This window comes from Phocoena phocoena, chromosome 7 (genome assembly GCF_963924675.1).
Source record: "Phocoena phocoena chromosome 7, mPhoPho1.1, whole genome shotgun sequence".
Classification (NCBI taxonomy): domain Eukaryota; kingdom Metazoa; phylum Chordata; class Mammalia; order Artiodactyla; family Phocoenidae; genus Phocoena; species Phocoena phocoena.
The window spans coordinates 26,327,178-26,355,028 of NC_089225.1; the positions used below are offsets into that span (position 1 = coordinate 26,327,178).

The following is a 27,851-nucleotide window of genomic DNA, read 5'->3' on the forward strand; positions in this document are numbered from 1 at the left end:
GCCAGTTAGTTTTGTTACATTCTTCTGCTAAAGACTACTTCATCCTTAACTCTTAATTCAACCCTGGGACCTTACTTGAAAATGTATGTTACTTTTTCTAGTGGAATCTAGAGTGAAAGGTTATGGGTCAACACCAATCTATCACTTGGAAAGACAGTCAGTCATAAGGGGAGACTGTACAAGTATGACACCTCTCACTCTTTTTCCCTGGCCATCCTTTCCCCCATTCAAAGACAAATATTGACCACAGTTTCTTGTGAAACCTTCTAGAAATATTGTTATTATAGAAAAGAATATACTTGTGTTTCTTTTTATTTAAATAATATTACATACTATGCCCACTAATATGTTCATTGACTTTTCACTCAAAATTTTACCATAGGGAAATGTCCATGTCAGTGTATTATAATGATTTCCATTTACTAAATTGTTGCAAGGTATTCTACCATATGGATATACCATAATGTTTCTACCTAGTGCCGTATTTTGGGCTATTTAGGTTGTTTGCGACATTTAGCTCTTAAAAACAATTTAGTGGCAAATAGCATATGAAAAGATGCTCCACATCATATGTCATTAGGGAAATGCAAATTAAAACAATACTACTATAAACTTATTCGAATGACGAAAATCCAAAACACTGATACCCTCAAATACTGGCGACGCTATCGAGCAATAAAAATTCCTCATTCATTTCTGGTGGGAATGCAAAATTCGACAGCCACTTTGGAAGACAGTCTGGCAGTTTATTACGAAACCAAACATACTCTTACCATATGATCCAGCAATCACACTTCTTGGTATTTACCCAAAAGAGAGGAAAACTTATGTCCACACAAAAACCTATACACAGATGTTTATAGCCACTTCATTCATAATTGCCAAAACTTGGAAGCAACCAAGTTGCCTTTCAGTAGGTTGAATGAATAAATAAACTGTGGTACAACTAGACAATGGAATATCATTCAGTGTCAAAAAGAAATGAGCTAACAAGCCATGAAAAGACATGGAGGAACCTAAATGAATGTTACTAAGTGAAAGGAGCCAATCTGAAAAGGTTGCACATATGATTCCAGCTGTATGACACTGTGGAAAAATCAAAACTATGGAGACAGTAAAAAGATCAGATGTTGCCCGGGTTTGGGGGGAAGGCGGGATGACAGGCAGAGCACAGAGGATTTTTAGGGCAGTGAAACTATGATACTATGGTAGCACATTAGGAATGCAGGGTCATTAATTGTAACAAATATATCAGAGGAGGATGTTTTTTCATGATGAATTATTCTCTTAATATATTGCTGGGTTTGCTCATGTTTTATCTCGAATAATGGTAGTCATGGTCATCAGAGAGTTTGTGATTTTTGTGTGTATGGGAGGTACTAATTTTGTGGTTGGAAAATCAACATTATGTTGCTTAAAAGCTTTTATTCCTTTCAAATTCTCTGGAGGAGATGAAACGGCATTGTAGCAATGTTCCTTAAATATCTGGTAGAAATTTTCATCTGGACTTTTGGTGGAATAGTGACAGGGGTTATATATTGATTATTTTAAAAATTTTTATAAAATATATTGCCTATTTTTTTTCCTTTCTAGAGTTAAGTTTGAAAATTTATATTTTTAAAAACCTATATGATTTTATTAATACAGATTTTTATGTTCACTTCTATGATACTTCATAGATAGTTTCTTTAACTTTTATAATTTCTTCAGCATCTGTGATTATTTTCCCATTCTCATTTTGTGCACTGCATTTTCACTGTGTTCTTCTTTATTAGGTCAGTTAATGTATTAGTGACTTTAGTTATTATGTCAACAACCTAATTCTTGAATTTTCACATTATGCTATTTTCTTTCTTTTTTCTAAATTCAAACATTAATTTGATTTTGTTTCCCTTTGATTTCTTTTGTTATCTTCTAACTTCTTGGGTTTGATGTTGCATTAGTCAGGATAAGCTATGCTGCAGTAACAAACCCTAAAATCCAGGGGCCTAACTCAGTAATGGTTAATTGTTTGTTCACATAAAATCAGGGAAGGTAAGGTCACCTTCGTCCATCTTGTATGTGTGCCTTCTAGACCCATACAGTAAGGAGATGCTCACTATAGCTTAACTGCCTTGCATGGAAATGATACAGTCCCTTCGGCTCACAGCGCTTAGCTAGAACTAGTCATTTGACCCCAATCTAAATGCAAGAGAGTTGAGAAATACAGTAAAGCATAAGGGGTTTGTGAACACTGTGTCTGGTACACATTGTCCAAAAACTATTTTTTTAATTACTTAGTGTAAATACAGGTGTCTCAAAAGTCTCAGAATAGTTTTAACCTTTAATAATTTTAGAAATATAAATGCTACAAACATAAAAATCATTTAAAAGTTTATATCAATTACTTATAATTTTATAAATTGAGTTTTAGTTACATATAATTCTATAAATTTTGAATATAACATTTTAAATATATTTTTAGTTCAGCCCCTCTAAGAGGGAAACTACTAGAACCAGACTTAAAAATGTATTATCCAGGATTCATAAAACTAAATATATGTTAACAATAACTAAAATTTCAAATGATGTCTTCTGTAAATTTACAGTATTTATACTTCTGAAATTGTTAAAGATTAAAAATACATTGAGAATTTTGTGACACTGCATATAAATTTAGAAAGTTATGATTTTTCCCATGAGCAATGCTTTATTTATATTCAATATATTCTGATAAGTATATATCTTTATTTTGTAAAAGTTCTACAAGTTTAGAGTCCCTCTAGAGTTAAGATAAAAAGTGTTTTATTTTATTATTTAATTTCTAAGTGGAAGAGTGGTTTATGCTTCATAATTATGGGTTTATTATATGATAATCAGAGAATTCTGCCTGCATTATTTCTATTTCTTGGAATTTATTGAAGTTGTTTGTGACAATAAATGCTCATTTAAAAACTATTTCCTTAACCTTGTAAAAGAAGGTTTATTTTTGGCCTTCTAAAAATAGAGTTATATTTTTATTAATTTGATCTAAACATTAATTCTTCAGATCTTCTACATCTGTATATACTCCTGCTGTTCTTTATATGAATTCTAGAAGTGGGAAGGCCGGATCAAATTTACATTTCTACTAACAGCTGGGGGCCCTATTTTCCTTATAATCTTGTCATCAATGTATAATGTCAAAGGTTTCATTTATTTTTCCATTCTGAAGAATGGCATTTCTGAGTTTCTTTCCCATGAGAGAAGGACTTTCCTCCCCTGATTCCCTGACTATAATATACAGTTGATCCTCAAAAAATGTGGTGGTTAGGGGCACAGTTGAAAATCCAAGTTTAACTTTTGACTCCCCCCAAAGTTAACTACTAATCACCTACTGTAGACTGGAAACCTTAACATATATTTTGTATGATATGTGTATTATACACTGTATTCTTATAATAAAGTAGGCTAGATAAAGGACAATGTTATTAAGGAAAATCATAAGGAAGAGGAAATACGTTTACAGTACCTACCTTACCAATACCATAAGATTATGTTGTCTATCCACAAGATGAATCATCTGTCTGTCAGTGCCTACATCAATATTGTCTTATATGATACAAAATACTGTAGATTTTATATGTGTTACTAACATCAGACATCAAAAATGAAAAAAATAATGTGAATAAGATTCGTATTACAGGTATAATAATTCATGCACTGATAATGAAGAAGCAGCAATATGATTACTTCATGGTAGCCCAGGTATACACTAATGGATGAATTATTATAAATTTTTTATGGCATATAGTATTACAATCATATTCAGATTACAGCATTACAAACATCATTACATTAAAAAAACACCTGTGATAATAGGCTTTCTCCAATGATGAGAGAAAGAGGCATACTGTACAGTAATATGATTCTTTGAAAGCAAAGTTATAAAACATTAGAAAACTAATACATTATTAATTTTATGTTACATATCACTCACTTTATATCTCTATTAGGATAGGCTATCCACTTCAATACAAGTCTTGCACATGATGTTCTACATCATGAATACTTAGGTGATAATAATGATGACGACACAAAAACTTATCATACAGTTCTTGCTGTACAGTTATTAGATTTTTACACAAAGACACTCACACACATATACAGCAGATAAGTTTATTAATAGTAGGACATGATGATTATTTACCATTTATTAAGTGGAAACAGACCATCATAAGAGCCTTCATTCTTGTCATCTTCATGTTGAGTAGGCTGAGAAGGGGGAAGAAAGGAGAAGATGGTGTTGCTGTCTCAGAGGTGGAGGAGGTCGAAGGGGAGGCGAGAGAGGCAGGCACACTCTCTGTAACTTTGCAGAAATACACTGTAATTTCTCTCTGACTTTTGTACTCTTTCAATTCTCTAAAAATGTTTCTTTATGGTACTAATTCTTCTTTTATCATTTGCTTTTGTTTTAGTGCCTGTATCGTAGAAGGGTTCATGCCATAAAAGAAGTCAAAAGCATCTTGAATAACTGTGGCCCTTCGCCGAATTACCTAATGTTAGTTTTTTCCTGGCACTGCTTCTTCTCAGTCTTCTTCCTTATCGTCTGGCACTAGTTCAGAAGCATTCATCTCCATCAAGTTGTATTTTGTTAATTCCTCTGGTATGGTGTCTATTGGTTCTTGAATTTCTTCAAGATCCATATCTTAAAACCCTTCACTCCCCACAACCAACTTGTTCTGCCATATCTACAATCTCTTTCATAATCTCCTTGATTGGCTCTCCTGCAAATTCTGTGAAGTCATGCACAACATCTGGACACAGTTTCTCCAGCAGCAATTTATTGTTTCAGGTTTGATGGCTTTCACAGCCTTTTCTGTAATAATGATGGCATCTTCAATGGTGTAATCCTTTCAGACTTTCATGATGTTCTCTCTGTTGGGGTCCTCTTCCATAGCATTGACAATACTTTCCTTTGAGAAAAGGAAAAGGCTCATTTTGTGTAATGAGCCTTAAAGGTCCTATGACTCGCTGATCTAGGTGCTGAATTAGAGACATATTGTTTGGGGGTAAATAAACCAGTTTGACACATTCAGTGTTGAATTCATGGGGTTCTGGGTGGCCAGGGGACATTGTCCAACATCAAAAGAACTTTAAAAGGCAGTCCCTTACTGGCAAGGTACTTCCTGACTTCAGGGACAAAGCATTAATGAAACCAGTCCAGGAAAGTGGTTCCCATTGTCGAGGCCTTCTTTTTGTACAACCAGAAGATTGACCAGCTGGTATTTACTTTTCCCCTCAAGGCTCAGGGGTTTGCAGCTTTATAGATAAGGGCAGTCCTGATCATAAGCCCTGTTGCATCTGCACAGACCAGTAAAGTTAGCCTATCCCTTTCTGATTTAAATCCTGGTGCTCACTTCTCTTCCTTACTAATAAATGTCCTTTGTGGATTTTTTTTTTCCAGAGTAGGGTACTTTTGTCTGAATTAAAAACCCGTTCAGGCAGATATCCTTTCTTCTCAATGATTTTCTTAGTGGCATCTGTAACTCATCTGCTACCTCTTGGTTGGCAGAAGCTGCTTCTCCTGTTATACTGACATTTTTTAAAGCCAAGCCTCCTACTAAACTTATCAAACCATCCTTTGCTGGCATTAAATTCTTCACCTTTAGATCCTTCACTTTCCTTTTTCTTTAAGTTGTCATATAATGACTTCACTTTTTCCCAAATCATATTAGAGTCTTTAGGTATACCTTTCTTATAGCAATGGTGCAGTCACATAAAAGCTGCATTTTCAATACAAGATATAAAGGTATTTCAGAAAAAGTGCAAGGTTTTCACACCTGCTGGCATAGCTACAGCAATGGCTTCACAAATTTCCTTTTCTTCTCTTACAGTGGTCCTTATGCTGGATTCATTATCTTGAAATGATGGGCAACCGCCACTCCAGACCTCAATCTACAGTATATATTAATCAATTCAACTTTTTCTTGTAATGTCATGACTTTTCTCTGCTTCTTGGGAGCACTTCCAGCATCAACAGTGGCACTTCATATGGGTCCCACGGTGTTATTCAAGGTTTATGGCATTGTGCTAAACATGATGAAAAATACGCAAGAACCAAAAGAGATCACTTTTTTTTTGATATGCAGTTTACTGGACAGATAAACTGCTCACCTGGAGATGATTAGTGTCACATGACATTTTAAGCAGATGCTAGCAACACTTGAGCTCACCGAAATAGCAGCAGGAGGTAGCTACAAAATTATTACAATATGTACTACAGTTAACGTTTTGCAGTAATTTAATACTGTATCATTACATTTGTTTAGACTTCTGTTGACTGCAAATGGCACCGTGTCTGGTATGTTAAGTGTTTGTAAGTTTTGATAAATTTTAACCTTTTATAATAGATTTGTGTAGATTTTATGGTAGCAATAGATAAAATAGACAAGTATCTACATATATTTTATGCATTCATGATGTACCTTTTTCTTAATTTTTTCAATATTTCTAGGCTATGTGGTTCCTCTGTTAGTTTTTGCAAATTCTTGCCAATCTCCAAAAAAAGTTTCCAATATATTTATTTTTAAAATTTTGCATATAAATGGATGTAGTTCAAACCCCTGCTGCTCAAAGGTCACCCTAACTACAATTTGTGAGAGACCAGATGTGGGAGAGTATAGTTCTTGGTCAAAGATAGACCCTCTGAGATTAGAGACTCTAAGATGATAATGGTTGAATTGTACTTTAACTTAATTTAGCTCTCATTCTTTCCTTTATTGGAATAAAGAAACAGTAATGTGCCTGTTTTTATACTAATGATAGCAATTTATGTATAAAAGCCATTGTAACCAACAAATATAAATTGATTGCCCTGAAAACTTTTAAATGCTCAAGCTAGCATTCAGAATTTTTTAAAAAATAAATATGAACTCTGAATTCAACATCTTGAATAGTTTAAAGGTCTTTTAGCTTGTAAAGCTGAGAATTTAATTAAACTTAAAAATATCACAAAGATTATAGATGTGTACATATTTTTAATCCAATGTGTATATTTGTGGTTCACTTTAATATCTGCAATGTTCATAAATATTCATACATTGTGAATTATTACTCCTCAAGTAGTTTGATACATTTTGCTTTACTATATTTAAGCCAGGGATTAAATTAGAAGCAGATCAATGGTTAAATTACTACCTTTCACATTCTGTGGATATTCATTCATTCATTCATTTATTGTGAGAACACTTAAGTTCCACTCTTAGCAAATTTTAGTTATACAATACAGTATCATCAATTGTAGTCACTATGTTATACCACATTTCCCTTTTACAATGCAACATGAGTTTTATTGCAGTTCTGCTTTTTAATATTAAATTTTGGTTTACATGATGACCATTTGATACAAACATCTTAACATTATTAAGTGGATAACTCAAATCCCAAATAAACATGCATAAAAATGTCTCTCAGGATCCAATTCTCCTAAGATATCCACTGTGTGGGATCAAAATACACTACTTCCAAAATATGACACTTTATCATAAGGATTATTTTGAGCTGAAGCATTTGAGATTCAGTAGATGCAGAAAGAAGTCTTCTGTAGCTTCCCCTATCTGACTAAAAGCATAAACTTTTGAGAAATGAGAAGTGCCATAAAACACTTCCTCAGGGAAGTTCTAAGGCCATGAAGATGATGGAAAGTCAGTATCAAAATGGACCTACACAAATGTTATTAAGTAGCCTTTATCTTCCATTAGTTTTCCCATATATTTACCTTTCCACAATTTGCCATCCCTATAAACTCAAAGTCCTTTTCCTTTGTCTTGTCCCCTCTGTGTGGGTAGAGGAAAAGGTTTTTTCCTCCCTACATCATCCATCTTCATCATAATTAAGGTTTTATTTTTAAGTTGAGTCATATACAGAAAAAGCTATTTCATAAGAGCTATTTCATATCAATACACATACACAAGATAAATCACAATCACTTGGAATTTTCTATTAACTTTACTTAACCCTGTTATTTATTATTTATATGTTTTCTCTCCATGTTTTCTGTCATAGACAGTTCAAACCAGTTTTTACTAATATACAACTTTTAGAAATTACTTTATTATGAAGGCATTTATAATTTATTTCTTCATAAGGAAATTTCAGCCTGGTTTTACCTCTAAATTTGCTAAATCTTGATAGCATATTCAGTTAGTTTTAGCTCAGGATATTCCAAGTAAATTAATATTTTTATTTTGTTTTCCTATAGCCTTGCTAGTTCCTTAGTCGTATACCTGTTAAAGACTGTTATCTGATATATTTCAGCATTCGTCCAATCAAACAAATGCCAGAAGCAACATGAGAAAAAATATGCACTTAGAATAATGTTAGCCTGAGTCAAATAGTTGGCTCTTTGGCATCAGAATTAGCCTGTTAAATAAAAACTTGCTTATTTAGTTAATAATTCATTCATTTAACAAGTTATTCATCTATTGATTTTCAACTAATATGAAATGTTCCATTATGATAATTTCTAAACTCAAAGTCACATTCTTCTAACCAATAACTCCCAAACTAAGAATCTTTATGTAATAATTGAAAAGAGTTACCTGTTAAAAATATTGTTGGAAAAATAATCATTTGAAAATACAACTCCCTCACTACTCCTACTCCCAGGAGTAGGCCTCAGGAGTATTTATTTACCTATGCGCATGTTAGCTTATATTTATTTCTTTATCTCTTATTTACAGGCTTAATTATACCCAGGAGGTGTGTTTAAGAAAAGAAACACAATTCCTTTTTATATCTTTAAATGCTCATGGGCCATGTGGTTCCTGAAGTATCTGCTTACTCACAGCTGTGATAACTTTTCATTTCTATGTTTTGGTTGAAATACTTAATAAAGGGCAAAATGAATAACCAAGAACTCCTGATTGAGCAATTCGGAAGCAATTTCACATTAAGAAGAACTCCCAGAGATGATTCCAGAATGTATCTTAAAATCTACAAAAAATTCTTTCCATGGGTTATTTGGATAATGATACCAATCATTTCACAAATTATACCACAAGAGTTAATTCTCTAAACTTCAGCTCATCATCTGGCGTAGAGAAGGAAGTAAATAAGTTAGTTTTTCATGTTAGGTAGCACCTACTGTATGGAGAAAAACAACACGGAAACATCATAATATTAGCATAACTTATAAAAAAAAGCTTCAGTGACTCTCAAAACAAATCAAAGGTTTGAATGATTTGACAGTCATCACCTTCATCTTAATGGAGTCTAGCGATAGCACAATAAAATTTAGGAAACTGGTTGAAAATAAATGCATATAATTATGCCTTTTTTTCCCTAGTCATCTTCATTAAATTTTATGGTAAGGATTTATCTATGAAAAGGGGAATGCTGTAAGTGGGTTTAGCACACATGTCTCTTTCTGGACTGTGAAATTCCAGACTCTGAATCCAGATTGCCTGGTTTCAAATCCCATTTCTTCCATGCTGGCTCTGTGAGCCAGCAAGTTAAAAATTCTTTTGACTTTTTAATTTGAGAAAGTTAAAAACTGCTCTCTGCCTCAGTTTTCTCATTGTGAATTAGCATGATGAAATGAGTTCATGTAGAGAACATTCTTAGAACTGTGCCAAGTCCACAGATAGTTCTCAATAAATGTTACCTACTATTACTGTCATGTACAGGATGTGAGCAAACCTACTAGAAACACAAGGATACTTTTTATGAAGGTGAGATATGGATTGAGGAGGGCCCCAAAGGAACCTACATCAAGGAAGCAGGCCTGAGGTAGAAGTTGAACTCAGTGTTCTGCTTACCTGTACTCCGACAGGAAAACTTGGTTTTGTGATCACACAATCGTAAGGTACCACTGCAGCCTTTTTCATCACTACCATCTTCACAGTCTTTTTCCCCATCACAGCGCCACAGATCAGGAATGCAATTTCCATCAGGGTGACACTGAAATTCATTCCCATTACAACCAGCAGGAGAACGAATCTCTTAAATTGAAATGAGGGAGAGAGGCAGAGAGAGGAAGACAAGAGAGAAATTATGATTTTACTTGATAATATTTTTTTTTCAATTTTTTTCTTTCTTTAGGCATTATAATGATCCTAGAGAGAATCTATTTTTACTTTTTTGTTTAATAGCAGCAACACTCTCTAGCATTTTCAAATTTGTTTTAGAAACTTTAATAATTAGAGAAAATAATTCTTGCCTCCCACAGAATTTCTAAAGGTGATGAACGTTAGGAAAAAAAAGAAAGAGCAGTAAGATAGTATGTGGATATTCTGTTGTGATTTTAATTAGTATCAGTGTGATTGTTGAAGGTATTTTGTCTATAGCACATAAAAGAGATTTCACATTCTACTCCAAATGTTTAGACTTTTGTTGATCTTGTGACATCTCTTTAGATAATTTCTTTCACACTGGTAACAGGTAAACAACCAAAAAGAAAATACGAAGTACATTCTGACTAACAAAATCTTTGAAGAATAATGTCCAAAATGTTGAAAAATAAAACCCTCAGATAATTAAAAAAATTATTCAGGACATAAGATTTCAAGTTTAGAATCAGAACAGACACAAAAGAATTTTATGAGGCACTATGCAATCAAAGTCAATTTATCAATTAATAATTCACATAGTGCCCAGATAACATTATCACTCAAAACCTGATGACTAAAAATATAGGTTAAATTTTGTAGGTAAACATAAACAAGAATAAGGAAAAATAAATGTTGGGCACATAGATGCTTTTACAGTATAACAGTTGAAAAATATGACTGTAATTGGCAGTACATTAAATTTGTATTAATATCTAATATTATGAGATATAATAACCAGAATCTCCAAATACTGTTGTAAAGTAAATATTTTAGTATTCACTTTTCTAGACCAAAGTTTTAATGTAACAAGTTTATTGTGCATCTCAGGTAGCTACAGCCAACAATTAATTTACATTATATCTATAAAAGCAATTATTCTACATCACTATAAAATTGAAGCAAATCCAGGTGAGTTTCTCATTACTCAATGAGCTGATTTGGTAGGAATTGTAAAACTATCAATAAACAGAAACCTCAGTTAAGTAGAGTTGGGAGACCAGAAGGGGAGATCTCTTACACCCTGCAGCTGTAGCAGAGCCCAACAGGAAGAAGAAAGACTCTTCTTTCCTGTCAAGGACTCAGCCTATGAAAATCCATGGACTTGTTGTTTACTAGAGCCCTCCCATTTTCCTTTTTTACTCTCTATAAAAGCATTCCTTTTTCCTTGCTGTGAGGGAACCTGCACATAGCTCACCATGGTGCAGACTCCAAATTGCAATTTTTTGCCAATCCCAAATATACCAGTCTTTGCTGGAGAAATATCTGGCTCTCAATTTGTTTTAGGTCAACATTTTGGTGGCCCATATGGGGACCAGAGAAGACTCTCGATGGCTCTGGGGCTGGTGAATATACAGGTGCAGTACCCACAGCTGAGTCTATTGCCGCTCACTGCTTTTCCTGCTGACCCTGGAGATTAAAGGCAAGTCTTTCTCTTAGATCCAAACTCACACCCTCTTTCCATCTGGAGCTCTCCAGGCTTTATTCAGAATCTACTTAAAGCTTTTGTCTTTCTGGTTAAGGCCTTGTTCTGCATGTGAGTACTTGTTTGGCACTTGGGTCTGATTTTGATATCAGGCCCTTTCACTGAAACTGGTTAGCTTTGCATATTCCCTTCGGAACAGGAGCTGCTTCACCTGAAGCTGGCTAATCTTTGACCCATTCCTCTGAAAACAGGGGTTCTCTGCAACAGTGCCAGGTTTTTCAGCCTTTGGCCTATTCTTTTGAAAGGACGATTCTCTGGAAACTGGCTGGAAAAGCCTTTGGCCTGGCTCCTTTAAGCCGTTTCCTTTGAATTGGCGGGGATTGTCTTACAAGCTGTCTGAATCGAACCAGTTGTGCTGTAAGCTGTTTAAGCTGTTTGAAAATTCTTCTTTACTCTAGAGGAAAAACCTCTAGGAAATGAGACTACAGTTATCTAAGTATTTTGAAGGCCTCCTCCGTTATAGGGACTCTGGTCAATTTTATGTTTAAAAGCCACAGTCCTTCCTCATGGGCACTGCTAACTAAATGGACCAACCTGACCAAAGGCAATTTAGAATATCAATGGCTGTTATGGGGAATTTCAGAAATCCCCAAACTTAATTTCCTTAAAACCAAATTGAGCTTCAATAGCTCAAAATTTTCCAGAATTGAGTGGAATGCTTATTTCAATTGGCATTTTGAGGCTTCCCAATATACTCAGGACTCTAAAATTGCCTCTCTGCAAAATAAGATTTTAAGATTAACTGAGAAAAAGAAATGATGAAAGAAAGATAAAGTGGCTCTCAAAGCCTCAGGCTCTTCTTCCTTGGCGTCCGTGTCTCAGGCTCCACCTCTGGTGCCATCTCCCTCCTTCCCTTCTATGCTGTCTATGCCTCCACTGTACCCTCAATCCCCCCATACTCATTCTCTGGCCAAACTTCCCTTTTCCTCTGAACCTGTCAGAACATGTTTCTTTAAAATTAAGCCTTCTGAAGGTCCAGAGGCTAAATCTTTAATATCTTATACTCCCTGAACTAAGCTGAACTGTGAGCCATAGTCAAAGATTTTCCCAAAGTAACCAAAGACCCTCATAGTTTTGCTGAGGAATTTAATATAATCACTCAAACTCACCAACCAGGTTTCTCTAACTTACATCAGCTACTTCATATGCTCATCAGTGAAGGTCAGGCCCAGCATTGAGTGAAAATTGCTAATTGAGAAAATCCTGAAAGATGCCCAGCATTACAACCAGGAGAACAACCTGCTATCTTATTATGTGTCAGGCTCAGAAAATTGCTAGGCAACTTTACTGAGCAGTTACTAGGGCTTTTCCAAAGCCTGTTGACTGAAACAAAATTCAGGCTTGCACACAAACATCTGCAAATCTGTTCATAGAAATTACAGTTGACTTTTGATTGTCTTTAAAGAAAATTCTGGTCTTCCTTCACATGTTGATTAACTCAAGTAGCTTTTAACTCTTTATTAATGGGCTGAACTAAGATCCTTCCCTTTTAGTAAAAAGGACCAGCGTGAAATGGGAAACTATGTCCACTTCAGATTTAGTTAATCTGACAAACCACATTTCTTGTGCTCTATATGAATCACCTCAAAGGAAGATCATCAAAATTGTTAAACTTCAACTCCAACAAATGAAGGCTCCTAAACAAACCCAAAACCCTCGTAGTTTTTGCTATTATTGCAAAGAACCAGGGCATTAGAAAAGAGATTGTTACAAACTTAAGCGCTGTAGAGCCTTTATCCCTCTAACCAGCCTTTCCAACGCCCTCCAATTCTCAGTGGTGGGCTCTGAGGAACTGGAGGGGCTCTTCCCAATCCTCCCACTTAATCAGCTTGGAGAAACATTTCTCCAAGAGGATGAATTTCTTCCAGTTCTAATTGATACCACACTCTTGAGTGCTCAACCCCACTACCATAAAACAGCCCCTGCCTTGGAGTACTAAAACAATTCAAATAGTGGGGATTTCTAATGAACCTCAAGAGGTTCCTATGTCCGAACGTATTCCCTTTTGTTTAGGCCCTTTGAGAGATACACATCCTTTTCTCCTTAGTTCCTCTACCCCTATCCACTTATTAGGCTGGAAACTTCTTAGAGAAGTATGCCAGAAATTCTTTCTCCGAAAAGGGGGAAACAATTCTAGAAATTGACAGTGTCATCAAAGAACCAGCCAGGTAAATTAAGTGGCCCTCTAACATCTTTTATTTTTTCTATCTCTGATGGTACTAGAGCAGATTCTGAAAATATGGATCATTTCTCCCTATTGAATCAGCAACCACTTATTGGCAAAATCTCCAACTGATGTTTGCAAAATTCACAGTGCATCTCCCATCAAAATTTAAACAAAATCCTCAAAACCTCTTCCCAGAATTAATCAATACCCTAAAGGAAAACCTTAAAGCCCATAATAGAAGACTACAGGCTCAAGTCCTCATTATCTCCTGTACTAGCCCCTGTAACACTCCATTTTACCAGTGAGAAAAGCAGAAGGCCAAAGGTGGAGGTTTTTTCAGGAACTCTGAGCAGTAAACAACACTGTTATCCTTCAACACATTGTTGTTCCTAACTCTCATATGTTACTAACATCCTTTCCCACCAGATATGAATTCTTCACTGTAACTGATTTATGCAGTGCATTCTTTCATATTCCAGTTGATGAAGACAGCCAATACCTTTCTCCCTTTACTTGAGAGTAAAAAAAACAATTCACCTGGACAGTAATGCCTCATGGATATATTGAGAGTCCTTCTTATTTTTTGCAAATCTTGAAGGCTGGTATGAATGATATAAAGTTCTCTAAGGGTTTTACTTTGCTGCAATATGTGGATGAGTTGCTTCTTTGCCCTCCTTCTTAAACCTCTTCACAGGAATGCAGCGTCCACTTAATAAAGCATTTGGCCCTAAAAGGACTTAAGGTTGCCAAAGAAAAATTGCAGTTTGCCCAAAACCAGGTTCAATATTTTAGTCATCCAATATCAGAACAAGGGCTACACCTAGATCCAGATACACTTCCTGGTGTTCTAAGTTTCCCAAAACCCCAGACTAAGGGCTACCGTGAAGTTTTCTCAGACCAGTTGGTTATTGCTGAAATTGGATTCCAAATTTCTCTTTTAAAGCCAAATTTCTTATGTTTTTCTCAAAAATAACAACCACCTGACCCAGTTTTGTGGGAAGAACTGATTGACATAGCCCTCAAGGCCCTAAAGGAGAGTTTGATGAACCCACCTGCCTTTGGGCTTCCTTATTATCAGATTCCCTTTTACTCTTTCATAGATGACAAGAAAAGGGAATAACTTTGGGGTACTCACCCAAAAACTTGGTGACCACCATCCATGCACAGGGTATTATAGCCAGCAGCTGGACCCTGTGGCACATGTATTAGAATCACTGCAGCCACTTCCTTGCCTTAGAATCACTGCAGCCACTGCCCTTTTTGTTAAAGCCACTGAGAAAATTGTGGAATGTCCTTTAATCATTTTTGTACCTCATGCAGAAGTCAACCTGAATTCTCAACATACTCAACACTTCTCAGCTAGCTGTCTCATATCCCGTGAAGTCCCTTTCTTATCTGTCCTTCACGTAACTCTTTTACATGATAATAACTTTAACCTGGCTACTCTTCTCCCTTCTGTCACCAACAATGTCCTTCATGACTGCTTAATGTTGATAGACAACCTCCTGACTCCTTGTAATGATCTACAGGAAAGTCCACTGGGTAGTGTTGACTTCTCATGGTTCACTGATGGTTCTTGTTTAAAAGGTAACAATGACAAATATTGTGGTGGTTATGTTATTATAACTCCTTTTGATGTTGTTAAGGCAGTGTCTTTACTTATGACTACTTTGGCCCAATAGGCTGAATTACACACCCTTACACGGGCTTGTACTTTAGTCAAGGACAAACTTGCCAGTGTTTATACTGATAGAGATATGCTTTCAGAGTAGCTCATGATTTTGGAATGTTGTGGAATGTTGCTTCCTTATTTCCAGTGGAAATAAAAATAGTCCTTATGGGGCTTCCCTGGTGGCACAGTGGTTGAGAGTCCGCCTGCCAATGCAGGGGACACGGGTTTGTGCCCTGGTCCGGGAGGATCCCACATGCCACGGAGAGGCTGGGCCCGTGAGCCACGGCCACTGAGCCTGCACGTCTGGAGCCTGTGCTCCGCAACAGGAGAGGCCACAACAGTGAGAGGCCCGCGTACCGCAAAAAAAACAAAAAAAAACAAAAAAAAATAGTCCTTATGTTCAGGAATTATTAAACACAATACTTTTACCTTCCATTTTAGCTATTATTAAGATTCTGATGCATGCTAAACTTGACTTTCTGGAAACTAAGGGAAATCACCTTGCTTATATTTCTGCAAGGAATGCTGTCCTTAAAGGGACCAACAGCAGACAAACCTCTGTCATTATCCAAAGGGACATCTCCCCAAATGATAATTTAGAAAAACTGGCTACAGAAGCCTAACAATGAAAAGTCTAACTCAGAAAAGGAAAAACAAGATTGGAAATTTAACAATTGTTTGTTTGGAAAAAAGAGAAAGCTCTGGTTTGGACCAAATAACTCAGTACTACCAGAGACTCTAAAATCCCCACTCCTCATCATACTACATACACTCAACTATTGGTCTATTGACAAAATGATGAATCAATATTGTTGGGGAAACATTAACAAGGCTGCAAAAAGTGCCTACCTCCCTTGTCCTACTTGTCTGAAGTACAATCCAGGGAAGCCTATTTGTACTGCTTCTGGATATTTTAAACTGTCTAATGGACAATTCAAAGTCTGGAAGGTGGATTTCATACAACTTCCTCCATCTCATGGATATAAATACGTTTCAGTCACAGTCTGTATGTTTTCCCACTGGACTGAAGCCTTCCCTCACAGACAGGCTATTGCCTTTTCTGTGGCTAAATTCCTTTTCGGAAAGATTACCCCTACTTGGAGGAGCTCCTCTCAAACTTTATAGCAATCTGGGAATCCATTTTAAGGGCCAGGTGCTTTGACAAGTCTGTGATGTTTGGCTGGTTTTACAACACTTTCACTATGATTACAACCCTCAATCCTCAAGTATAGCTGAACACACTAATGGCATTTATTATTACTAACTGGCAAAATTTGTAGAGGTCCTCCAAATACCTTGGCCATTGGTCCTTTTAAATTTCAGATCCATCCTTTTGGGAATTCATAAACTTTCACCCTTTGAGATAGTCCCAGGATGCCCAATGAACTTGACTCCTGCTTTTTTTATCCATAACTTATAAAAGGAGCGATACTGTAGTATTGAAAAGGCCTGCTTGCTTCTATTAAAAATAACCAAGCTTTGGTAGAGCAATCTTTTCACAGTGTGCCCTTGGGAGACAAATACCTTGGAACCTGGAGATTTCGTCTATTGGAAAAGACACTACCAGAAGAATTTCCCTCAACCTTGCTGGAAAGACCATATTAAGTACTGTTAACCAACCCTTGTGCCACCAAACTCCAAGGAATAGACTCTTGATTCATGTGACACACCTAAAGAAGGTGCAGAACCCTGACTGGACCTGCACATCATCCAGTGACCTGAAAGGAAATACTTCTCGGAAGTTGAGGCAGTCGACATCTGAAGACACAGCTTTCCCAAGTTATCTATACCAGGCCTGTTGGAAGTTTGTCACCAACCTTCGATGCTGACATAAAGATTCAGATTATCTCCAGGGTCTATGATCTTGATAACGTATGGACTTTAAATAAAAAGTGCCTGAGAGTTTTCTCTCCTGCCCCTCCTTGTTACTTAAATGTGACCTTACTAGGTTTCCAGTCTGAGACACTACTGGAAACGGTCTTTCCTGACACTGAGGGACAAAAAGCCACTGAAACTAGAATATCTGACTCTTGATCAGTGATGCTTTCAGCAAAAGATCTTAATCAAAAGATAAAAATGTAAAAAAAAAATTAATAAAAAGAATCCTCAATTAAATAGAGGTGAGAGACCAAAAGGGAAAGCTCTCATATCCTGCAATGACAGCAAAGCCCAGCAGGAGAATAATGACACTTCTTCTTTCCAGGAAAGGACTCTGTCAATGAAAATCCTTGGACTCTGTTTACTATAGCCCTCCCAAATTTCTCTTCCTTTCTATAAAAGTGTTCTCTTTCCCTTCCCATGTGGGAACTTGCACACGGCTCACCAGTGTTTCACACCCTAAATTGAGATTTTCTGCTGATCCTGGATAACCTCATCTTCACTGGAGAAATATCTGTCAGTCAGTTTGCTTCAGGTCAACAGAATCACGTGGTTATGAGTTAGGATTAGACTAAATTAAGGTCAAAGCTAATAATAACACTTCTATCACCAAGGCAGCTACTTAATCTTTTGAGACCTCTGTTTGTTCACATGGAAAGTAGAGAGCCTGCAGGGTCATTGGGAGGAATAAATTGGATATGTGTAAATGATTATTTTCACTAACATTTTTTGTTGTTATTTTCTGATATAAATAGTTCATTTCCTGATTTGTTTATTTAAAGAATTTCAACAACTATACTATGTCAGTTGATACAATATTTTAAAGATGCACAGAATAGACTTGCTTCTACTGCCCAAGTATTCTTAAAGTAGTAATGCTGAAATAACACCTAAGTAAAAAAAGAGATAAAAAGGATCCCAACTGAAGTAAGAGTAAAAAAGTTCTGTTGGTAGAAAATAGGAGTTCCAATTCACGGAAAACCTAATTTCCAAAAGTAGCTACTCCTAAGAACACATAGTAATTACACCCAATTTAAAGAGAAGGGGCTGAGTTTAGGCTGGCATTGAAGTCCCTTCCAAAAACAGAGACTTTTTCTACTTTCCTAATCATCCAAATCATTCTGACTTTGGATATATAGAGTCTTCATGATTTAACAGAATACTTGGGTGCACAGACACAATCAATAAAGATGGTAGAGTGTCTGCACATTTGGATGATATATATGAAATATGATATAGCCACTTCCTACCATATTTAATTGAGTATATGCAGAGTGCCCTATTTAGTGGTACAACTTAACTACTACAGTGGTAAAGAATGTTGAGACTGGTTTCACAAACAATATACTATGAAGCCTTTAAACTTGGGATCTTTTTAAAGGTAACTTGAAAATCCTATGTGATTTCAGTATCCAAGAAGAAAAAGGAAGACAAATCAAATGGAGTTCCAAGGCGTTTTCAGCTAAGTAATTCCACGATGAAGAAGGCAACTTCCATACAGCAGTGAATGGCCTTTGGTTCTTTTTCCTAGTACTTAACTTTCCATGAAAACAAAACTAAACAAACTTTGGCTCAGTTGAATTTTATAACCTGTTGTATGAGCTCAACCAATAACATACAAAAGTTGTATTTCAGGTTATTCTCACCCAGTGATTCCAAATATTTAGTAAAGAATAGAAGGTATAGTCTTTTGATTTTTTCTACATCCTTTAAAATAAGAGTTGAAGACTGGCAGCTCCCATATTGAATCTGTCCCTCAGTATGTCTAATTTAGTAAACATACTATTGACCTTTTAAAAATCTAAAGCTTTCCTATAAAAATCTCGCTTTTCCAGTTCCTTGAAAAGTAAGATTCTTGGGTTAGCATCCTCATAAGGTAACAACTACTGCCTGCTTTGTATGGAGCTGGACTGAATTTTATCAATGACTCCCTGTTATAACAGTGAGACAGAGATATTCCTTCATATTTTATTTTTTCCCTAACAGATTTTTTTCCTTGGTGGATGTGGGCAGTGGGCCAACTGCTAACTCCCTTTTCTTTTGTTTTTGATCTACTTCTGAGAAACTGTAGGAAAAATTTTATTTCACTCTTACTTTAATATTAATACTAACTTTACTGTCTTTACAAATTAGTTTTTTGTCTTTATGAGTTATTTTAATGGATATTTGTGAATAATCCTGAAACTCATCATGTTTCTCTCTTTGCAATAGTTTTTAAGAATTTAGAGCCAAATTTATGGATGATTTTTCATGATATGAACTTGTTTATACCAATCTCACCCTCAGATTTATTTACATTACTCATCCTTACTTTGCCTTTGTTTGGTTCCTTCCTCTTTATAACCTTTCATCTTTCCAGCTTATAACTTAGATTACTTCTGGAAATGACCAGAGGACTAATTAAATAACTAAACAAAATAGTAATATGTAAGGAAAACTTGAGAAGAAGTAACACATTTTACATTTAAAATGACCTAATTTGGAAACATTTTAGTAGCCTAAATAAAATTAAACAGTATATGCCAAATTCTATTCCATACATTCATTCCTCTCCTCATCTTTTATTTCTCCAAGGACAATGTTGCCTCAAAAATGTGGGCAGTAATGGGAGGAATTCCATGTTTCACTAATTATTGTGAGTGCGATGCTTTGCCTCTTCTAAACATATTTTGGACTTGGTTTCAAAGATCTAGTTCTTTTGAGTTATGTTCCTCAACAATTAACTCAGTGATTTAATGGGAAATTCTCAAGAAGATTATGTAAACTTAGAAATCTGGAAAGAAAAACCCGATTCAAAAAGAGACTTGCAAAATATAAATTGTTGCTTTGGGAGAAGGAAATGCTTCTCCTGATCCAGCAATATGGCAACTTTACATATAGACTTGTAGTCTTTTAGCTCAATATTATTTACAGAAGAAAATAAGTTGTGGTCACACCGATCAAAGCAGAATCTATGAAGGCAGAGAGCATGCTGCTACTGTTTGAGATTTTTTAAATTCTGTTTGCATTTCTTCGCTTTGCTTGGTATTGTTTTGTTTATCTATTTGTGCTTCATAAGTGAATACACTCATTTGTCTTCTTATTCTAAATAAACATTTATCTTATAAATTTAAATACAAATGTGGTATTTCCCTGAGGCTTTTCTTTCCTTCTTTTTTTTCCTTAAACTACACACGTCCAAACCTTTGTGGACTATCTATTAAGCGGTACCATAAACAACCAGATTACAGCAACTTTAAAATGAGGATATAGTCTGGAGAAGGAAATACAATATACCATCATAAATATTCAAATCTAAATGGTGAAACAATTCTCCTCTAGATTGCCTTCCTGTGTACATTTTATCTGTTAATGTCCGTAATTTTCTTTGACTCATTTTACTTAAAAAAAATATGTATATATTTATCTAGGATTGGGTCTCTTATTCTGGTGTTTGTAGATTCAAGAGATTCATGGGTAAGCCTTAGGAATTCATAATTCAAACTATACAGGATGCTTCGTGCTGACATGCCTTTTTTCCCCCTGTGGAAGGGATTCTGAGCTTTCCTTGACTCCCACAGCAGACTCTAAGAGGAATGTGGAGACCAGTTTCACACTTCCCTTTCTTTATCACCCATTCCATATACCTTGCATATAAATGGTAGTTTATATGGTATTCAATTTTGCTTATACTTCAAATTATCTAAGATTTGATTAAAACCCAGTGAAAAGAAGGATCACCTATCTGCTCCTTTTGATTTTAATTAAACGTAAATAAACAGAACTGCTCATTGAGAGCATCCCACTTCACAGAAACAGAAACTGTGTGGTTATACATATGATAAGCAGCAGGGATGATATTTGAGTCCACACAATTAAATTTTAGAGCCTGCTTTCTTTACCACTCTCCCATTAATAATTATATAAGAACATAAACTAGATTCATCCAGAAAGCAGTAAATGCAATGAAGAAAATGGGTCAGAGTAGTGCTATATAGGAAAAAAACATACATCACTTCTGATTCACAATTCATTGGTCAATGCTAGTTGCATGAGGTGGGGCCCCATCATGTTGGTCACACCCAACCACAAAGTTTCCAAGAAGTACCATCTTATCATGTGCCCAGAAAAAGGAAAAAATAGAACTATATTGTGAACATCTTTGATGACTATTATAAGGTGTATAGAGAACATCTTGACAGCGTGATCAGAGATGCCTCTCTGAGAAGGTGATATTTGAGATGAGACCAAAATGAAGGGAAAGAGCCAGCCAAGCAGGTTAGGGTAAAGAGCATAGTAGGCAAAGGGAATAACAAATGCAAGGATTCTAAAGCAGGAAACAGACTTTGTTTTTATAGACAGAGAACAAAGTGTATGGGGGTGGGTTAGAAATGAGATCAGAGGGGATTCCCTGGTGGCGCAGTGGTTGAGAGTCTGCCTGCCGATTCAGGGCACACGGGTTCGTGCCCCGGTCCGGGAGGATCCCACATGCCATGGAGCGGCTGGGCCCGTGAGCCATGGCCGCTGAGCCTGCGCGTCCGGAGCTTGTGCTCCGCAACGGGAGAGGCCACAACAGTGAGAGGCCCGCGTACCGCAAAAAAAAAAAAAAAAAAGAAAGAAAGAAATGAGATCTGAGAGGTTGGCAGGGGATGGATCTTGTGGGCTTTATCAATGTCTATGTTACGATAAGTTCAACAAGTATCTTTCTGTTAGAGATTTTAAAACAGAGGAATGATGATGATATAATTTAATCTACATTATTAAAATTCTCACTGGCTGCTGTATACAAAAACGTGGAAATAGGGAGAACAAATAAATGGCTTTTGCTGGCATCTAGGTGAAAAATGAAAGGTAGTTTCTGCCTTTGAAAAGATCATAAAATAATCTGCACATAGGGAACTAGGTGATGTATGCAGTTACAAAGCAATATCCTAAGTGCTTTGGTAGGAATGAACACGGTGAGAACATGCAGAGGGGAAATCTAACTTGGACTTGGGGATTTCAGAGGAGAAATTCTCATGACAGAGGATAAGAAGAGAGTTCCAAGCCATGACTAAGAGTCAGGCAGGGGGGAAAGTAGAATGGGACGAAAGATATTCCGAACAAAGTCAGCAGCATTCGTAATCGTAAAATTCTGTGTTGTGAGTGATGGGAGGAGTGGGAAAAGAGAAAACTAGAGAGGAGAGCAAAGCCTAGAGCTTGAATGGCCTTGTATGCTATGCTAAATGGTTTGGATTTCACCCTACAGGCAACTGGGGGTCACAGAAAGACCTGCTGCTAGATTCGGTTATGCTCAGATATGTAGTTTGTATCTATCTGTTTGGGAGCATTTAGACAATAAGTAGAAAGAGAAAAATCTCTAAGATTCCACAAATTTACAAGGGGTTATATATATGTATCTATTTCATTTGCTTGAACACCCAAAGTTTATACTGAAGTCAAGTAGACTATTAAGCACATACCACACACACATACATACACACACATTTTCATATTTCTTCCCTTGCCACTTCTCATCCTACCTCCTCACAATAAATTAAACATACTCCAAACCTATTCCTCAATGTCTGTTAGCTTTGGGTGTATGTTGATGTTTAGAAATGCTATCCCCTTCTGCCAGAAAACACAGAAAAAAGTGGTGGAATCTTATTTTCTCTTAACCTTCTGGCCAAAGGAAATCAGCTTCTGTTAACAGTTGTTGATTTTGCCCTGGATGGAATGCTGAATCACTCTAAGGAGCCTGTGATGACCATTCTAACCTGAGTTTCAGGCTTGTGTGGTTCCTCAGAGCCCCAGATGCTTAAGCTTCAGGGCTTGGCACACAATCCCAGTGGAATGTTAAAATGATGACTATGTTTATATGTATATGCTCGTGCTGTTTTACAGTTATGTTTTCACATTGCTGATGCTGGTTATATTTTTAACTAATGCAATTTTATTGTATTTTTTCCCTGAAGCTATTTAAACTAAGCATACAATTTAGGGGAATCTAATAAATAAATAAACATAGAACCCTGGAGGAAATGTGGCAACTGATGGTGGAATTTATCCCAATATTTAAATGAATTCATTTTGACTAAATATTTGCAGTTAGTAGACTAGTAACTGCACAGAAACAGAAAGGAAATTTTTTCTCCTAAAGTTAAAAAAAAAAAAAAGAAAATCGGGGTTGCAAAAATTATATTTATACTATGTTTTTCTTATTCAGATTTATAAGAAATGTTAAAGTATTCCTGAGAAAATAGCTAATGATAGTGTTGCGAATTTAATGAATTATTTAAATTGTGAGACCAGTCTTAGGGGGAAAAAACCTTCTTTTTATTGTTTTAATGGAGTTTATACTTTAACTTGTCATTTGTTTTAAAAAACTTTGAAAAGTAAAAAATCACTATGTATTGCATGTGCCCAAAGCTTCCTGCATTTCTCATAATTGTCATGTGTCAGTTCCTGATTGGTTCCTAGCTTTTCAAAGACTCACTATGTACTAACAGTTCCTGTACCTGTTGGCTGCAGATTCCCAGGTATTCTTTACCTGTCCTGAAACTACTGAGAATCAGATTGGCAGCCTATCAGTCGTTTCATTTCATTTACCAACAGGGTGTGGACCTATGCTTGGCCTGTTTCTGTCTGAGGGAACCCTTAACAACTCCCTAAAGTGGTTCGGCTGTCCTTGACTTCTAGAAATCCTTAGGAGGGATGCCTGTTTAAACCTACCTACCAGCTCTTGAGCTACCTGGCTAAAACTGGTGTTGGGGCTGGTGGGGGTACCTGTCCTGCTCTTCTCCAGGTAATGTGGGATGAATTCCCCAGGGACAACTGTGTGCCTGATGGCTCTACAATCTCTGACGTGAACTAATAATGAAGTCAAACCTGGGACCTCTCTTTTAAATCAACTTATCTTCATCCCATTGGACCTTGATGACAGGCTGCATGTCATCTAGTTTATAGATGGTTATTAATATCACCACCCTTCCCACCTTCCCATCCCAACACACTGCCCAGGCATGGTTTTTGTGTTTTACTTTATATTCCAACAAACTCTTTTTACACCCATATGTAGTCCTTGATGGAGATTATCCTGATAAGAAGTTGAATGGGACTATCAAAACCATTTATTAATACTTGGATATAATGAAAAATTTAATAATAAATAAAGAGACCGTATTTCAAATCTCTGAGATTTACTGCCTAGGTCAATTAGAAAAGGTGAATAGAGGGAAATGGAAAAAAATGTGTGGGCACTCCCTCTTGCGAAAGCACCAGACTCACAACTAACTGCTGAACAATCATCGACAGGAGGACACTGGAACTCACCAAAAAAGATGCCCCACATCCAAGGACAGGGAAAAGCACAACGAGGTAGGAGGGACACAATCACAATAAAATCAAATCCCACGGTTGTTGGGTGGGTGACTCACAAACTGGAGAACACTTATACCACAGAGGTCCACCCACTGGAGTGAATTTTCTGAGCCTCATGTCAGGTTTCCCAACCTGGGGGACTGGCAACTGCAGGAAGAATTCCTAGAGAATCAGACTTTGAAGGCTGGTGGGATTTGACTGGGGGATTTCGACAGGACTAGGGAAGAGGAGACTCCACTCATGGAGGGCACGCACAAAGTAGTGTGCACATCAGAACCCAGGGGAAGGAGCAGTGACCCCATGGGAGGCTAAATCAGACCTACCTGCAAGTGTTAGAGGGTCTCCTATAGAGGCCGGGGATGGCTGTGGCTCACCGTGGGGACAAGGAACTGGCAGCAGGAGTTCTGGGAAGTACTCCTTGGCGTGAGCACTCCCAGAGTCCCTCATTAGCCACACCAAAGAGCCAGGTAGGCTCCAGTGCTGTGTCACCTCAGGCCAAACAATCAGCAGGGAGGGAACCCAGCCCCACCATCAGCAGACAAGCAGATTAAAGTTTTACTGAGCTCTGCCCACCAGAGCAACACCCAGCTCTAACCAGCACCAGTCCCTCCCATCAGGAAGCTTGCACAAGCCTCTTAGATAGTCTTATCCACCAGAGGGCAGACAGTAGAAGCAAGAAGAACTACAAATCTGCAGCCTGTGGAATGAAAACCACATTCACAGAAAGACAGACAAAACGAAAAGGCAGAGGACTATGTACCAGATGAAGGAACAAGATAAAACCCTAGAAAAAAAACTAAATGAAGTGGAAATAGGCAACTTTCCAGAAAAAGAATTCAGAATAATGATAGTGAAGATGATCCAGGACCTTGGAAAAAGAATGGAGGCAAAGATCAAGAAGATGCAAGAAATGTTTAACAAAGACCTAGAAGAATTAAAGAACAATCACCTGGAAGAATTAAAGAACAAATAAACAGAGATGAACAATACAATAACTGAAATGAAAACTACACTAAAAGTAATCAATAGCAGAATAACTGAGGCAGAAGAACGGATAAGTGACCTGGAAGACAGAACGGTGGAATTCACTGCCATGGAACAGAATAAAGAAAAAAGAATGAAAAGAAATGAAGACAGTCTAAGAGACCTCTGGGGCAACATTAAACGCAACAACATTCACATTATAGGGGTCCCAGAAGGAGAAGAGAGAGAGAAAGACCTGAGAATATATTTGAAGAGATTACAGTCGAAAACTTCCCTAACATGGGAAAGGAAACAGCCAAGTCCAGGAAGCACAGAGAGTCCCAGGCAGTATAAACCCAAGGAGAAACACGCCGAGACACACAGTAATCAAACTGACCAAAATTACAGACAAAGAAAAATTACTGAAAGCAACAAGGGAAAAATGACAAATAATATACAAGGGAACTCCCATAAGGTTAACAGCTGATTTCTCAGCAGAAACTCTAGAAGCCAGAAAGCAGTGGCATGATATATTTAAACTAATGAAAGGGAAGAACCTACAACCAAGATTACTCTACCTGGCAAGGATCTCATTCAGAATCGATGGAGAAATCAAAAGCTTTACAGACAAGCAAAAGCTAAGAGAATTCAGCACCACCAAACCAGCTCTCCAACAAATGCTAAAGGTACTTCTCTAAATGCGAAACACAAGAGAAGAAAAGGACCTACAAAAACAAACCCAAAACGATTAATAAAATGGTAATAGGAACATACACATCAATAATTACCTTAAATGTGAATGGATTAAATGCTCCAACCAAAAGACAGGCTCTCTGAATGGATACAAAAACAAAACTATATATGTGCTGTCTACAAGAGACCCACTTCAGACCCAGGGACACATACAGACTGAAAGCAAGGGGATGGAAAAAGATATTCCATGCAAATGGAAATCAAAAGAAAGCTGGTGTAGCAATACTCGTATCAGATAAAATAGACTTTAAAATCAAGAATGTTACAAGAGACAAGGAAGGACACTACATAATGACCAAGGGATCAATCCAAGAAGATATAACAATTATAAATATATATGTACCCAACTTGGGAGCACCTCAACACATAAGGCAAATGCTAACAGCTATAAAAGATGAAATCGACAGTAACACAATAATAGTGAGGGACATTAACACCTCACTTACACCAATGGACAGATCATCCAGACAGAAAATTAATAAGGAAACACAAGCTTTAAATGACACAATAGACCAGAGATATTTAATTGATATTTACAGGAAATTCCATCTGAAAACAGCAGATTACAGTTTCTTCTCAAGTGCACATGGAACATTCTCCAGGATAGACTACATCTTGGGTCACAAATCAAGTTTGGGTAAATTTAAGAAAATTAAAATCATATTGAGTATCTTTCCTGACCACAATGCTATGAGATTAGAAATCAATTACAGGGGAAAAAAATCCCATCTAAAACACAAACACAAGGAGGATAAACTATATGTTACTAAATAACCAAGAGATCACTGAAGAAATCACAGAGGAAATAAAAAATACCTAGAGACATATGACAATGAAAACATGATGATCCAAAACCTATGTGATGCTGCAAAAGCAGTTTTAAGAGGGAAGTTTATAGCAATACAATCCTACCTCAAGAAACAAGAAAAATTTCAAATAAACAATCTAACGTTACACCTAAAGGAACTAGAGAAAGAAGAACAAACAAAACCCAAAGTTAGTAGAAGGAAAGAAATCATAAATATCAGAGTAAAAATAAATGAAACAGAAAGAAAACAATAGCAAAGATCAATAAAACTAAAGCTGGTTCTTTAATATAAACAAAATTAATAAACCTATAGCGAGACTCAACAAGAAAAAGAGGAAGAGGACTCAAATCAATAGAAGTAGAAATGAAAAGGGAGAAGTTACAACAGACACTGCAGAAATACAAAGCATCCTAAGAGGCTATTACAAGCAACCCTATGCCAATAAAATGGACAACCTGGAAGAGATGGACAAATTCTTAGAAAGGTATATCCTTCCAAGACTGAACCAAGAAGAAATAGGAAATATGAACAGACCAATCACAAGTAACAAAATTGAAACTGTGATTAAAAATCTTCCAACAAACAGAAGTCCAGGACTAGATGGCTTCACAGGTGAATTCTATCAAACATTTAGAGAAGAGCTAACACATCCTCCTCAAACTCTTGCAAAAAATTTCAGAGGAAGGAACACTCCCAAACTCATTCTACAAGGCCA

At 36.5% G+C, this 27,851-nt stretch overlaps 1 protein-coding gene across 1 annotated transcript in view; it reads right to left on the reverse strand.

Annotated features, from left to right (window-relative positions):
• LRP1B (LDL receptor related protein 1B) overlaps positions 1-27,851 on the reverse strand; it is a 1,473,103-nt gene that overhangs the window by 652,341 nt on the left and 792,911 nt on the right. Inside the window, exon 21 of the mRNA XM_065880137.1 lies at positions 9,780-9,962. Within this exon, the coding sequence (XP_065736209.1) occupies positions 9,780-9,962 (183 nt within the window). The remainder of the gene's footprint in view (positions 1-9,779; positions 9,963-27,851) is intronic.